At 41.3% G+C, this 16638-nt stretch overlaps 1 protein-coding gene and 1 non-coding gene across 9 annotated transcripts in view; one reads left to right on the top strand and one right to left on the bottom strand.

The window, feature by feature from the left end:
• The window catches only part of OTUD7A (OTU deubiquitinase 7A), a 209134-nt gene that overhangs the window by 108016 nt on the left and 84480 nt on the right, over positions 1–16638 (top strand). For 6 of the 8 annotated variants that reach the window (XM_032469184.1, XM_032469185.1, XM_032469190.1 and 3 more), the window contains exons 2-3: positions 5590–5716; positions 6103–7903. In XM_032469184.1, the coding sequence (XP_032325075.1) occupies positions 7666–7903 (238 nt within the window). In that variant the 5' untranslated portion in view covers positions 5590–5716; positions 6103–7665. The remainder of the gene's footprint in view (positions 1–5589; positions 5717–6102; positions 7904–16638) is intronic. The other 2 variants (XM_032469189.1, XM_032469188.1) reach the window with 2 other exon arrangements.
• TRNAV-CAC lies at positions 7518–7589 on the bottom strand. The gene has a single exon. It is a non-coding gene; the product is annotated as a tRNA-Val (tRNA).

The raw sequence follows: 16638 nt of genomic DNA, 5'->3' as shown, positions 1-16638 counted from the left end.
GTACCCATCACACAGGCAGGGACATGATCATACCTCAGAATTTACTGATGTACCCCCTCCCTCACCCACAGAGGTCACCACTGTCCTAAATCACCTACATTTATACAGATCTTCCTCAATTTATGCTGAGGTTACATCCTGATAAATCCATTATCAAGTGAAAATATCCTAAGTCAAAAATGCTTTGGGGTTGGGGGTGCATAGCTCAGTGGTAGAGCATGTGCTTAGCATACACAAGGAAAAAAAGTCTCTTGAAAAATCTTTTAAAAATGCATTTAATATACTTAACCTAACAAACATCATAGTTTAGCTTAGCTGACCTCAAAAATGCTCAAAACACTTATATTAGCCTATAGTTTGGGCAAAATCATCTAACACAATGGCTATTTTATAATAGAGTGTTGACTATCTCATGTAACCTATTGAATACGACACTGAAGGCGAAAAACAGAATGGATGTGTGGGTACAGGGTGGCTGTAAGTGTATCAGTGGTTTGCCATGGAGATCACATGGCTGACTGGGAGCCTCCGTCACTCCCACTGCCCGGCATTACAAGAGCGCATCATACCACTTACCGCTAGCCTGGGGAAAGATCAAAATTCAAAATTTGAGGTACAGTTTCTCCTGAATGCATATCAATTTTGTACCATCATAAGTCAAACAAAAGTGTCAGGGGAACCACTGTTAAGTCTGGGACCACCTATATTGCCAGGCGGGCAGTATTGTTCTTGGATCTGCCTGCTGCTTGCACTTTCTGTAAATGGGTTGTGTGTAGTCTTCTGTGACTTGCTTCTTTCCCTTCCTGTGGTTTATATATCCAGCCGTGTTCATGCCTGGAGCCGTTGTGCACTCATTTTCTCTGAAATTTGGATTCCACTCTGTGGCTGGGTCTGACTCATGCGCCCGCTCTGCAGTGGAAGGGCGTCTTGTGGGCTCTGTGTGAGTAGGACCAGTATGGCTGCTGGCTTGTGCCTGCTCCCTGGTGCACATGTGTGAGGACCAGAGGAAGTGGTTTGGTCACCGGAACGCAGGTGCATTTCATCTTTACTGGGTCAGGACATGCGGTTTTTCCAAACAGTTGCGCCACATTTGACCTTCACCAGCAACAAAAGTTCCTAACCTATAATGAAAAAGATTATGAAAACGTAGATATATATGTATGACTGAAACATTATACTGTACACCAGACATTGACACATTGTAACTGACTATACTTCAATTTTAAAAAAGTTCCATTTTCTCCATGTCTTGTCCTTGTATGGCATTGTTCATTTCAAATATTTTTGCCAGCCTGGTAGATATAAAATAGTATCCCTTTGTGGTCTTATTTTTCATTTATTTTCATAAAAATTTGATTGTGAGAATTTTTTCCATGTCTATCACTTTTTGTTCTTCCATTTCTGAAAAATTTCTGCTTATGTCAATGACCCATTTTGCCATAGGATTGTTTGTCTTTTCTTATTAAATCTTAGGAATGCTTTAAATAATCTGAGTACCATTTCTTAATTAGTGACATGTTTGGTAAATAGCTCCTCACAGTATGTGATCTGTCCACTCAGTTTCTTAATAGTTTTAATACTTTTTACGTGAAGCGGTTTATAATTCATTTTAGTCATGTTCATCAATCACTTCCTTTATGGTGCTCATAGTTTTTCTGATTTAAGAAATTCTTCCTCAGTTCAGAGTCATAAAATATTTTCTATATTCTCATCTAGAATTTGTATAGTTTAGCCTTAACTTAGGAAGTTATTTTTGGCATGGTGGGGGTCCAATTTCACTCTTTGGATTTGCATAAGCACTTGTCTTCCCATCGTATCGTGCAGTCTGTTCTTTTCCAACTGATATGTAAAATCATCTGTCGTATATCAAATGTCCATATATATGTGATCCTTTTTTTAGGTTTTCTATTCTGGACCACTTCTCTGTGTGTCTTTCCCTGTACCAGAGACACAGTGTCTTATCCTGTCCTTGTTTGATGAGTCTGGTTATTTCTGGAGGGCCTGTCCTCCACTTTTGCTCTTTTTCTTCAGTGTGCATTGGACTTTGTGCTTCCAAATAAATTTTGCAATTAATTTGTATTAACTTGTGTGTGTCTTCAAACATACATCACCTTTTTTCTTGAAAGATAACTTGGCTGTCCATGAAGTCCCAGGTTCCAAGTTTTACCCCCTCTACCCCCATCTTAAAATATATTTCTCCTTGAATGCTGTATGGCCAATGGAAAAATCTTTAATTTGATTTTCATTCTTTTGTGTTTGTTTCTTTTGAAAATAGTTTACTGTGGAAAAATGTATATAACATGAAATGTACGATTTTAACCATTTTTAGGTGTACATTCAGTCACATTGCGTACACACACGTTGTTGTGCAACCATCACCACCATTCCTCTCTTGAACTTTTTTATCTTCTCCAATGAAAACTCTGTATCCATTAACTACTAACTCACAATTCCCTACCTAATTCCATTCTCCTTTCTGCCTCTAGGAATTTGACTATTCTAGACACTTCATATAAATGGAATCATATAATATTTGTCTTTTTATTACTAGCTAATTTCACTCATTATAGTGTCCTAAGTTTTATCCATTTTGTAATGTGTCAGAATTTCCTTCCTTTTTAAGACTATTTGAATAATATTTCATAGTATTGATACAACTTAGTTTGCTTATCCATTCATTTATTGATGGACATTTGAGTTACTTCCACTTTTTGGCTCTTGTGAATGATTCTGCTATCCACAAGGCTGTCCAAATATCTGTCCAAGTGCCTGCTTGAACAGATATACCCAGAAGTAGAATCGCTGGGTCATATAGTAATTCTCTGTTTAATTTTTTGAGGAACCACTGTATTGTTTTCTACAGATGTTCTACCATTTTACATTCCCAGCAGCAATGAAAAAGGGCTCTAATTTCCCTACATTCTAACCACACTTGAGATTTTCTGGCTTTTTGATGACAGCCATCCTAATGGCCGCAAAGCAGCATCTCATTGTGGCTTTGGTTTGCATTTCTCTAGTGATTACTGGTGTTGAGCATCCTGCCATGTGTTTATCAGCCATCTGTATATCTTCTTTGGAGAAATGGCTATTTAAGTCCTTTACTCACTTTTGAATTGGGTTGCTTGGGTTTTCGGTTTAGTTGTAGGAGTTCTTTATATATTCTATTTATATATATTCTATTAGTTGCTTATCAGATGTATGATTTGCAATATTCTATCCCATCCCATAGGTTGCCGTTTCATTCTGTTGATGGTGTCGTTTGATGTACGGAAGGTTTTAATTTTGATGAAGTCCAGTTTTTTTGTCGTTGCCTGTGCTTTTGGTGTCATACTGAAGAAACCATTGCCAAATCCAAGATCACGATAATGTTCCTCTATGTTTTCTTCTAAGTTTTATACTTTCATCCCTTACATATAGGTCTTTGATCCACTTTGAGGTAATTTTTATATACGGTGTAAGGTAAGGACCCAAGTTCATTCTTTGTGTGTGAATATCCAGTTGAAAAGACTATCCTTTCCATGCTGAATGGTCTTGACACCCTTGTTCAAAATTACTGGACCGTATATGCAAGGGTTAACTTCTGGACTCTATTTTATGCCATTGGTCTGTCTATACATCTGTCCTTATGCCCATACCACACTGTTTTGATTACTGTAGCTTTGTAGTAAGTTTCAGAATCAGGAAGTGCGAGACCTCCAACTTTGTTCTTTATCAAGAATGTTTTGGCTACTGATTCTTATTCTTTGGCATTTAGTTTCTTCCCATTTCTATTTCAGAATTCAGTTAGGCTTACAAAGATGTCTAATTTATCCATGTGGGTGGGAGAGGTCAAAGGAGAAGCCAGCTCAGGGTCTGGAGCTCCAGGTTGTTCAGGACCTGTAGGGACAGGACAGGCCATCGCCAGCCTCTGGGCGCACCACCCAACAGGGGCACTCCATATATGCAGGACGGATCCTCAGACTTCACCCAGTGCCAGGTGTCAACATGCAGGAACACAGAATTCCTGTAGCCCGATGTGGTGTAGTCTGTGTAGGGTGCACCCAAAGCCTTCCCCTCCCCTGTGCTAGTCATGGCCCTCCTAGCTTACAAGCTTCCTGGGGTTCTGATGCCTGCAAGAAAACCCTGAATTACAGATAAGCAAGTGGATCTCAGGAGTCAAGATACTGTTTGTAACACTTGACCCCACCCCACCGTGGAGCACAGTGCACTCGCCTGGGCTAGGTTTTGGTCCACAGGAACCCTCCAGACTCAGGATGCTGACATCCTGAGTGGTGACACTGTGACTCCACATTGGAGCATGGGACACCCCACCAGGAAGGAAAAGTGGTTATCAGCCTGACCTCTCAAATTCCCTGAGGAGCACATCATGATGCAGGCGAGGATTATGAACAGCCTCCTAACTTTGAGATTCCCTGTGGGCTGCACCACCTGAGATTCTCATGGAATGTCAGAAGGCAGAGTTCTGTTTGTGAGCTCCTCTCCTGGGACATCAGCGTAGTGCATGAACTTCTCATGGCTCTGACCCCACACTCACTTCTCTGAGTCCATACCCAGAAAGGAGAATTTTTCATTTATCCTGACCTACCTCTGAATGCCTGCATTTATTTAAAAGTGAAAGGGTGACCTACACTGTTGGTGAGAAAGTAAATTGGTGCAGCCACTGTGGAGGACAGTATGAAGGTTCCTTAAAAACTGAAACATAGGCTTACCATATGATCCAGCCATCCCACTCTTGAGCATATATCCAGAGGAGCTTTAATTTAAAAAGACACATGCACCCCAGTGCTCATAGAAGCACTATTTACAATAGCAAGACACAGAAACTACCTAAATGCCATTGACAGATGACTGGATAAAGAAGGGTGTGTGTGTGTGTGTGTGTGTGTGTGTGTGTGTGTGTGTGTGTGTGTAATGGAATACTATTCAGCCATAAAAAAGAATGAAATAACGCTATTTGCAGCTACATGGATGGGCCTAGAGATTATCATATTAAGTGAAGAAAGTCAGACAGAGAAAGACAGATGCCATATGATATCACTTATATGTGGAATCTAAAAAAAAAAATTCTATTTACAAACCAAAAACAGACTCACGGACATAGAAAACAAACCATGGTAACCAAAGAAGAAAATGTGGGAAGGGTAAATTAGTGATTGAGGATTAACAGACACACACTACTGTATATAAAATAGATAAACAGCAAAGACCTACCGTGTAGCACAGGGAACTGTATTCAATTCCTTATGATAACATATAAAGGAAAATAATCTGAAAAGAAAATATATATGTACATATATATATAACTGAATCACTTTGCTGTACACCTGAAACTAACACTGTAGATCAACTACACTTCAATAATAAATAAAACTGAAAAAAAATTAAAGGATGGGATGGTGTGTGAAGCAGGGAGATTTGGGGGCCTGGGATTTACTCTCAAGACCGTTTCAAGTTCATATCAAATATTTAAATCATTTTAACATTTGAAATGTGTACATTTTAAAACAAAAAATAAATCTTAAAACTTAAATTTGAAATTCTCAATTTTAGTGAAATGTGAATATTCTCTCTTATTCTTGTCTTTTCCAGAGTTCTCAGGGGCTGTGGTCTCACGCCATCTACTGGGGCAACCATGGGCCATTTCCAGCAGGGAAGGTGCAGTGTTGCCCTGGGTGCCTGACTACCACCACCTCCAGAGAATCACAGTGTCTAAAAGGTAAGTCCCATGTTCGTGGGTTCCCTAATGACCGTACCAGAGGGGCAGGTGCAGTCAACATCTCCAGCAACAGCGCTTGGAGTGGTCCTGGGAACAGAGTACCTGAGAATCAGGCTTAAAACCAAGGAGGAATAGACTGTTAATTTATCCATTAATGCCCATGGAGAGCATCCACTAATGTCCCTTGCAGAACACCCCCCACCGCCCTGGGCGTGGATGCTGATGGCCGACTGGTAAGCAGTTCCTGTAGGTTCCAAGGAAGACAGCAGGCTAGATGTGGGCATTTGGCTAAACCCCAGGTGCCGGTTCCTGTGACAAGAAGCAAAGCCTCCAGCCTCTGTTTATCAGGAGAGTAACAGGCTCTTACTTTCTGATTTGTCCCGCAGGTGACAGTGACTAGGAAGAGGCTCTCCTGGCCGAGGCCCCGGTGCACGGAGAGGAGGAACCAGAAATCTCCTAATTGGTACCACATACATCAGGTCAGATAAGTTTCTTATTTTCCAGCCTCACCAACCAAAAAATTACACCCAAGTCGGAACCATGTGCAAGCTGGCATTGCATCCATGCATGTCTCCAGGTTCACAGACCTCACTGCCTCACTCCTCCGTCCTCGTGGTCTGGACCTTAGATGAGCTTATCTCCCCAGGTCTCATAGGGGCTCGGGGAGGGTACACAGCATGTCACAGCTCATCACAGTGGCAGCACTGGGGCTGGGATTAGACCAGATTTCTGACTCTGAAGCAGCAGCAGTCAGCACAGACCCAGCCCTGTGTGCAGAGGGAGCCCCTCCAAGTGCTCGTCTTGAAGAAAGGAATGGGAGACATGCGTGGGATTCTAACTCACCCCACCACCTGTAAAATTAACTCCACACATGCTAGTATAAAGGTTCCCATCATTCTCTACTTAGCTCACTTTCTGTAAAGGTCCAGACAGTAAATATGATCTCCATTTTAACCACTCAGCTCAGCTGCTTGGGAAAGTGACCACCCACCAGACAACCGTGATGGATGTGGCTGGGTTCCAGGACAGCGTCATTCACGATGTCAGGTGGTGGACCCACACGTGGCCCACGGGCCATCATCTGGGAGCCCCAAATGATGGAGGCAGAAGGATGCACTTGTGTTTCATCAGGCATGACCAGGTTACCACCAGTGGCCCAGCGCTGGTTCACTGGTGGGAGTCACCCTCACTTGCCACGTGCTGGGTGCTTCTCCCCAGCAATTGGCTGGCACGGCCCACCTGTGCTTAGGCTGTAAGATGCCCTTTTATCCCTCTAGCTGGGATTATTCTGCCTCGGAAATCAGAAGTCTTTATGGATTTTGTTGGACTGTTGTTGGGAGTATGACAGCTCTGGGAAAGACGGCATTGTCTTCAGCAAGTATAGTTGCTCAGCCAACTCTGGATGGATGTGGAGTCTTTCTGAAGAGCCCAGCGAGCGGTGAGGGCTGAGGTGGGCGGCATATGCCTCCCTGATAAAGGCATAGGTGGGATTGGCAACAACACAGTTACATTGTAGGAGTGTTACACGTCTGTATCACTTGGAAGAAGATTCAAAATCTTGCAACTCCAAATTAACCTCGCTGAGATTAATTAGGATCAGGCATTTGATTTTTTAACAACCTAGTCTGTCTTCTCTTCAATCTGTTGCCACTGGAATTGACAGAAAGCGGGATGACATCACAGTCTTTTATTACTGTTTTTAAAGTATTTTTTCCTTACAAGTTGATTTAGGTGTAACTGACATGCAGCACTGTATAATTCTTTTGGGGGGGGGTGAAATTAAGTTTTATTTATATTTTAATGGAGGTACTGGGGATTGAACCCAGGCCCTTGTGCTTGTGAGGCCCATGCCCTACCACTGAGCTACACCCTCCCTACCCCAGACTTTTATTACCTGGTGTCTCACTTGAGCCATCAGGCAGCATCCCAGACCGGCTCCAGCATACGTCATGGCAGGCGGGGCTGGTCTCTCCTCTCCACTGGGGCTCCACGTGCTTCCTCACGGACACCGGCTCTCTGTTCTCTCCTGCAGATGGATGGTTTCTAGCCTGCTTCCAAACCCCACCTCGGCGGAGTGCTGGGCGGCCCTTCTACATGATCCTATGATTCTTGATATGGACGCGGTCCTGTCAGACTTTGTTCGGTCCACGGGGGCAGAACCTGGTCTGGCCAGAGACCTGCTGGAAGGTAGGTCAGCCTCCCCCGGATCCCCCAACCACCCTCTTGGGCATAACTGCCCTTCAACCCAGAGGTCTTGGAGATTTCTGTTACCTGATGCTTGGATTCCTTAAAAAGTAAAAGAGGTTTCTGTTACCTGGTACTTGGATTCCTTAAAAAGTAAAAGAAGGTGTTGATGATGAAATGACATTTGTTACTCTTTTTTTATATCAGTTTAATTATGACCTTTTTTTTTTTTTTAAATGGAGGCACTGGGGATTGAACCCAGAACCTCATGCATGCTAAGCATGTGCTCTCCCACTGAGCTATACCCACTTCCCACTTGTGTTACTCTAGATTTTATTTGGGGAATGGAATGGACCACACAACTCTCTACAGTAAAAGAGAAGAAGGTATTAGCTAGGCTTTGCTTTGCATTAAAGCTTATAGATGTTGAGTCAAAAATCCAGGGGTCGTGGGTATAGCTCAGTGGGAGAGCATATGCTTAGATGCACAGGGTCCTAGGTTCAATCCCCAGTACTTCCATTAAAAAATGATAATAAAATAAATTTAAAACAAGATAACAAAAATCTATCACTGGTTATTTTTTTAAAGAAAACATATTCAGTAAAACAGACATTATAGAACATTCAAGAAAAACACTTTTATTGGAGACCTTAGCTTCTTATCTTTGTCTTAGCTGAGACAAAATACTTTAGGCCGAAATTTTTGATGAAAAGAAAAAAGGCACCTAATACCCAATAAAATAGTTGAGAATAATTCACAAGCAAGAAAGCAATTCACCCTCAAGCCTTTAATGTAGATACCATTCACTCGGTGACAGTGTGCACAGTCCAGAGTTAGAACGTTTTCAGGTAGTTCTGCAGCTATCATCATCATGAAATAAAATCAGTGTTTCATTTTGGTCTCTAGAATGGATTTACTTTGTGTACTTTTGAAATTGCTTTTTTTTATAGTGGGGTGAAAAGAAGAGGTGGGAAGAATCAATTTCAGCTTCTCAGGACAGTCTTGTGTGTGAAAGGAGAGAATTTTTAAATGATTACTCTTTGCTTCAAACGTATAAACTCCTCCTTGTGAAATTAGCAAATACTCAGTCCAGTAGTGTAAGTCCGAATGAGTCCTTAATTCACTGAGGGGGAAAATAAGAATTACTGTACATTTGTATGAATGGAGGTAACTACTTAGTCCTATTGAAAATTAAGAACCACCTGCTAGACGATTCTGATAAAACAACAATACCATAGCATAGTTTTTCAATTTCCCTGAACCTCCCAGAATTTCTAACAAACTCAGGGTTTAGAATAAACTATGCCAAGAGAATGTTTGTGATGTATGTGAATTAAAGTGTGATTCTCACTTCTTGGTAGTCACATTATATAATATCTCCCTGAGAGTTTTCACTGCTTTTCTGAATTTCAGTGAGCAGTAGTGTGGGGAAGTGGATTATTAATGAGGTTGGCAGTGAGGGCTGGGTCAAGTCCAGACTCAATATTTGCTGCCTATTAGATGTAGGGCAAATGATCTTATTTCCCTTAGCCTCAGTTTTTTTTTTTTTTTCTATACATTGACCCTAACCCACCTTCTAGAGTGATGATGGGCATTAAAGTTGTGACGTAAATGTTGTGATGTGGGTGGCGTGACCAGCATATAGCTAATGCTCAAACAATAGTGGGAGAAGATCTTGTTAGTTGTTGCCTTCTTTGCAACTAGTTACTAACTTTGCCATTGCTATCTGGTTAACCTTCAGTAAGAAACAAGAGTTGTCAGCTCTTTTCTTTTTTAATTTTATTTTTGCAGGTAAAATACAGGGATGCCTTTGCACATCATTTCTTTGGGACTTCAGTCTTCGCAGACCTTTTCTCAGTTTTAGCTCCGCCTCCTGCCCTGTTTCCAATATTAAGGATTGGGGGTGGGGCTAGTTTGTCAATCGAAGAACAGAATTTTCAGAACTTGGAAGGGCAGCTTTCTCGTTTCCAGGACACTGTCCAGAGGAGTTAAACCAATTTAGACATTTCTTCCTCTAACGTCCTCTTGCCCTGACGGTGTGAGGAAGTGAGAGTTCAGGAGCTAGCAGAATGCTTTATCCATCTGCATGACCTTATTCACTGATCCGTCTGCAATGGGTGACTCCTCTGAACATCCCCACAGCTTTCCAATTCTCCTGTGTGTGCAATGGTCATTTAGGGGAGACAGTCTGAGCTACAGCAAAGGGTGGAATTGAGATGTATATTAAATACACTGAAACTAAAACCAATTTGCCTCAATTACCTGGTATTTTAAAATAATTTTTTAATAGGGGGGAAAGTTGAGTTAAAAGTTATCAATAGTTTTTTTTAAAGAAAATTTCTGTGGGCAGTTCTGAGAATTTGAACACCTTGTAGATCTGTTTGAGTACCGCCCCTCTTAGAACTGTCACATCAACCCGGTACTCCCTCCTGTTCTCTCTCTCTCTTTTTTTTTTTTTTTTTTTTGACTTGCAGTATTGTCAGGTACAATGTGTCAGTTTCTGGTGTACAGCATCATGTCCCAGTCATGCATATACATACTCATATTCATTTTCATATTCCCTGCTGGTCTCTTTTACTGCCACAGCTTCCCCAACCCTGTCCACTGGCAACCGTTGCTCCGTTTTTTATCACTTTGATTTTGTCTCTTTCAAGAATGTCATATACATAGAGTCACATGGAACCTAATCTTTTTAAACTGGCTTCTTTTCACTCGGCATAATCATTTCGAGATTCATCTGAACTGTTGTGTTTGAGTCAAGAGTTTCTTCCTTCGTACCGCTGAGTGGTACCCCTGGTGAGGGTGGACCACACCTTGTGTAGCCATTCACCTGCAGGGGGCACTGTTGTTTCCAGTTTTTGCAATTACAGCTAGAGCTGTGACCCACTTGAGAACACAGGTGTTTGTGAACATAGCAGCTTTCATTTTTCCAGGGTAAACACAGGGGTGGGATGGCTGGTTCATATCGTAAGTGTATGTTTAACTTTATCAGAACTTTATCTCTGTTTTCTGGACTGCAGTACCATTTTGCATTTCCACTCGAAATGTGTGAGGGGTCTAGCTGTTTCCCATCCTCACCAACACTTGGCTTTTTTATTTTATTCTTTTTAATATTAGCCATTCTAGTAGGTTTGGAATGGTATCGCCTCATCGTCTTCGTGTTCATTTACCTAATGTCCAATGCCACTGAATTTTTTTTCACGTTATTATTTTCCGTCTGTAGATTTTCCCTGGTGAAATATCTGTTCCAGCCTTTTGCTTGCTGATCAGCAAAATTAGGTTGCTAGAGGTTCTTTATAGCTGAATTTTGAGAGTTCATTATATATTCTGAGTATAAATCCTTTGTCAGATATGTGATTTGCAAATATTTTCTTCCAGTCTGTGCTTGACTTCTCATGCTCTTAAGAGTGCCCTTTGCAGAGCAGAAGTTTTTGTTTGCTTGTTATCTTTATTTTGAAGAATAGTTGATTTACAGTGTTGTGTTAGTTACTGATGTACAGCATAGTGATTCAGTTATAGATATAAGTATATATACTTTTTCATATTCTTTTTCATTATAGGTTATTACAAGCTATTGAATATAGTTCCCTGTGCTTTACAGTAGGACCTTGTTGTTTATCTGTCCTGTGCATAGTAGTTTGAATCTGCTAATCCCAAGAAGTTTTTAATTTTGATGAAGTCCAGTGTCATTTTTTTTCTTTCCTGGATCATGCTTTCGGTGACACGTCTAAGAACCTTTGCATAACCAGGTCATGAAGATTTTCTCTTATGTAAACTCTTAAAAGTTTTATACTTTCATGTTTTCATTTAGATCACTGACTCTTTTTGAGTTGATTTTTATAAAATAGGTGAGATTCAGGGCAGGGTTCATTTTTATGCATATAGATGTCCAGTTGTTCAAACCATTTTTGGAGATAATCTTTCCCCCATTGAATTGCCTTTGCAAATTCATCCCAAGTTGACTGAGCATATCTGTGGGAAACTATGGATGCTGGTTCTGTTCCATGGATCAGTGTGTCCCTTCCTTTGCCAATACTACACTGTCTTGATTACTGTAGCTTTGTAGTGAGTCTTAAAATCAGCATTGGATGCTTCCAACTTTATTCTTCTTTCTCAAAATTGTTTCAAGTATCCTTTTTTTTTTTTTTTTTTTTTTTTTTTTGCTTTTCCATTTAAACTTGAGGATAGACTTACTTGTACCTTTAAAGTTTCCTGCTGGAATTTTTATTGGAATTATGTTAAATCTGTAATTCTGTGCTAACTCTGTTATATCTTCCAGTCCATGAAGTCAGTATAGCCATATTTCCCATTTATTTAGAGCTTCTTTGAGTTCTTTCATGAAGGTTTTCTAGTTTGTAGCATATCAGATCCTACACATATTTTGTTAGATTTATATCTGGGGAGGGGTTGAACTGCTGTAAATGGTATTTTTTAAGTTCAGTTTCTAATTGTCCGTTACTAGTATATGACAACATAATTGATTTTTGCACATTGTCCTTATATCCTGCAGTCTTACTAAACTTAATTATTTGTTCAAGAGTGTGTGTGTGTGTGTGAATGTACGTGTGCACCTGAGTACATGCGTGTGTGTGTCTGTGTGTGTGTTCCTTGAAATTTTCTGCATAGACTATTGTTTCCCTTCCAGTGTATGCCTTTTATTTCTTTTTCTTGACTTACTCCACATTTATTCTTACTTATTGCACTGACGAGGACTTCTTGTAAAAGGTTGAATAAGAGTGGGGAAGGGAGCATCCTTGCCTTGTTCTTGCCCTTAGGGGGAAAGCATCCAGTCTTTCACTGTGATGTGGAACTGAGTTTGCTAATGCTCTTTGTCAGGTGCGGGAAAGACCCTTCTACTCCGAGTTTGCTGAGAGTTTTATCGTTGTTAGGTTTTGTTTTTTTTTTTCAAATACATCTTCTACCTCAATGGATATGATTGTTTCTCTACTTTAACTTGCTCATAGAATGTATTGCATTGACTGCCTTCTAGTAGCAAACCAGCCTTTTGGCCATTATTTCTTTAAAGATTTTTCTGCTGCGTACTTTTCTCCTCTCTTTAATAGGACTTGGAGAATGTAAGGTTAGACCTTTGGTTATTGTTCCACAGGTCCCTACAGTCCTACTCATTTTCTTTTCCAATCTTTTCTCTGTCAGTTATTCAGATTGGATAAGTTCTATTGAACTACTTATAAATTTACTGGCTCCTCTGTCATCTGCAGTCTGTAACTGAGCCCATCCAGTTGAATTTTTTCACTTCCAACATTTCCACCTGATTCTTCTTTGTATCTTCCATCTCTTTGCTGAGACTTTATATATTTTTCAAGAGTGTTCTCTCTTACTTGTTGGAAAATGTTTATACTAACTGCTTTAAAGTCTTGGTCAGATAATTACAATATCTACTTCATCCCCGTGTTACTGTTGAGATTTCCCTCATCTTGTGCATGGTGAGTAAATTTGGATTGTATCCTAGACATTTTGAGTACTATGTTTTGAGACTTTGTCTTTTAAATCTTATGGCAAATATTGTTATTTTTGTTTCAGAAAGTAAGTAACCCAGTCGGGCTCAGACCACACGTTCTAAGCTCCCCAGGACTTCTGTGAATGGCGGTTTCAGCGTCGCATCTTTGAGAAGTGGTTTGGATCCGCCTCGTGTGTGGGCCACCTAGTGGCCAGTCTGGGGCTTAGCCGTAGCCTGTCCCGTATTTTACTACTCCAGGTCTCTGCAAGCTCTTTAGGGCCAGATTCACACATGTGCAGCTCAGGGGAAGCCCAAGAGTTGGTCAACAACTTGAAGGGGTAGCTTTCCCAAGCTCCTGCTTTATCGGGGTCTCAGTAGTTCTGAGTCTCTGGGGCTCCCCTCTCCAGGCCTCCAGCCGGCACCCTGGGGCGTTGTTTGCGCTGCACTCCTGCGCACGTGGTCTGACTGCGCGCATCTCAGAGCTGAGCAGCCCCAGGCCAGAGAGGGAACCACAGCGGTGGGGTTCACCCCGCGCACTGGACCCGCAGCTCCTCTGATTGGAGGGGAAGGTTCCCCCGCCATCAGTTCTGATTTCTCGCAGCCTGGTCTGGGGTCCGAGAGAACTGAGAAAAAAATTTTTTCTTTTTCTTTTTGTTATTATTTTTTAAACCTGGAAGGGTCAGGAATATACTATTTTTTTAAATTTTTAATTAATTAACTAATTTATTTATTTTATTGAAGTATAGTCAGCTTACAATGAATTTATTTACAAAACAGAAACAGACTTACAGACTGAAATTTTTTTTCAATTTATTTCATTTTTTATTATTATTTTTTAAATCTGGAAGGGTCAGCAATATACTTTAATTTTAAATTAATTAATTAGTTTATTTATGTATGGTCAGTTTACAATAAACTTATTTACAAAATAGAAACAGACTCACACACTAAGAAATTTATTTTACTATTATTTTTTAAACCTGGAAGGATCAGTAATATATCTACCTTAATTATTTATTCATCTATTTATTTATTTACTTTTATTGAAGTATAGTCAGTTTACAGTGAACTTATTTACAAAACAGAAACAGACTGAGAAAAAAAATTTAAGGGAAAAAAAAGATAAATAAAGGGTTTCTACATGCTTTTGGAACATTGGAGACCTCCTTCTTTCTTCTTGAGCCAGAACTTGAAGACTTCTCTTGGAGCCAGTGCGCACTTCTGGGTTTGGGGATGCAGTGAGTTCACATCGGGGAGACTGGACTTAGAAAGTGATAAACTCACCCGCAGTTCTGTGATGCTCTGAATCGTGGTCTTCTCCCTCGGTCTGCCTGCTCTCACTTGCTTCTCTGAATTCTCACTTGCTGACCCACGCGTACTGTTCAGGTGTGTTGCTGCTTTCAGTGGGAGAGATGCCGTGGCGTGTCCTCTCTCCATCTGGACCTCTGTTTTTATAGGCGGGACAGCCATGGTTACCTACATATGGTGGGTTCTTTAAGTTGTCCAAGTTATTTGGGTCAAGATTTTTCTAAAAGCCAGTGTTTCAGAGAATAAACTCTTTTCATTGTGAGGTCTCAGATTTTTGCAATGGTTCCTGGGTTAAAAAAAAAATTGCAATTGTGGCAGAAGCGTTAGCGGGTAGAGAGACCCTCCCCCCCAAACTGGAAGGCCCAAAAAAGTGTAGGTTCTTGCCTGCCAGTTGAGAAAGAATTACCAGCAGATACAAAGGGACAAAGTGCAAGTCTGCTTCTTTGCTCAAAAGAGGAAAAGGCACTTGAGCAGGGGAAGCCGTAAGCCCAGGTGGCCTGATGTGAGAACTCCCACTTTTGGGGTCTCAGCTGGGTCCCTTTACCCGTCTTCTTTGGGGCTCCTTGTTCTCTTTCCATTGGCTGCTCTTTCCCTGCTGGCTTTCCAGTTCATTCTGCTCTGTGGAATGGACACTCTGGAAAAACAAGATCAGGTGCCTAGAGATCCTCAGACAGTGTGGTCAGACTATCGGGACCCTTAAACAATGTGGTCCTGTAGATTAGATCCAGTCAGGGCTTCCTGTTCCTTCAGGGTGGCTTTTCCCATTACTCAAGCATCCTCCCAAGTCAGTCAATTTTAAACTTTGAAAGACGTTTCTAGTTTAATGGATCGGCTCCCAGCTCCCTGCCTCCCTCAGAACCCAGGTGAAAGGTATACAGCCTTGCCCATAGTATTTTTTAAACTGTGTCTGTATGTTTAATTAATTTACTTATTTCCAAATAAAAAGTCAAAAATACACACACAATAATGGGAATCAGAGGACAGCAGAGGGAAGCCCATGAGAAGAGTAGGCAGATGAATATCTGGCAGAAAAGGCAGGACAGGGACAGTGGGATAAAAAGAGACGAAGACAGAGGACACGAACACGGATCAGCCCCCCAGGTGAAAGACGTGTCCTTACATGGCTGCCTGCTTCCTTCTCACCTGCCCTTGCCCATCCGTAAAGTGATCCTTCCGAAACAGAGGTCGGGTCAGTGACTGTTTCCCAGATTCCTTTGACCTCCCCAACTACCTGCAGAATAAACTCCTCCATGAGGTACCCAAGCCCCTTTAGGATCTAGCCCCATTCCATCCCTTCCAACTAATCTTCCACTGCATCCCTTTCCCGTCCTGCTCCCCAGACACACTGTCCACCTCTGTGCTTGTGCTTAAGCTCATGTCTCGTGCTGCCCATTCCCCCCAGCACCCACACTCGCGCAAGTGCGTGCACGCACACACACACACATACACACACACACACACTGTCTCACTCTTGAATTCTGCTCCTCTTGCACCTCTTCCAGGTTAGACCATGAGCTCCAAGGCAGCGAGGACCACTCCAGCTTTTGCTCACTGTGTCCTCCGAACACCTGGCACATGCTAGCCCTTCAATAGTGACTAATTCACTTTTCAAATAAAATGCTACTTCAATAGACCACAAAGACTTTCCAAAAAAAAAAATAGAGCTAATAGCTAATATTCATGTGCCAGACACTGTCTGGCCACTTTACATATATTAAAAGTTGGTTAAAAAGATTTTCGAGTGGGAGACCAAACACATGAGGTGTTTATAAGGTCTCAGTTCCTGACTTAAAGAGAAAGCAGCTTTCACACTTTTACAATAACTGTGATTCAGATCTTGCGGTTTTACCAAGATATTCTTTCAGTGTACCCATGCCTTGTTTATGCTGCTGTCTATGGGGGGAAAAAAATCCTTGAATAAAGAAGCTAGGTTGCATTTTGAAGAAACATTAACTGGAGATTAACATCCCAC

The sequence above is a fragment of the Camelus ferus genome, chromosome 27 (assembly GCF_009834535.1).
Source record: "Camelus ferus isolate YT-003-E chromosome 27, BCGSAC_Cfer_1.0, whole genome shotgun sequence".
In the NCBI taxonomy this organism is placed as follows: Eukaryota; Metazoa; Chordata; class Mammalia; order Artiodactyla; family Camelidae; genus Camelus; species Camelus ferus.
Note: the sequence above shows the minus strand (reverse complement) of the source record. Positions and strands in the feature narration are given on the sequence as shown.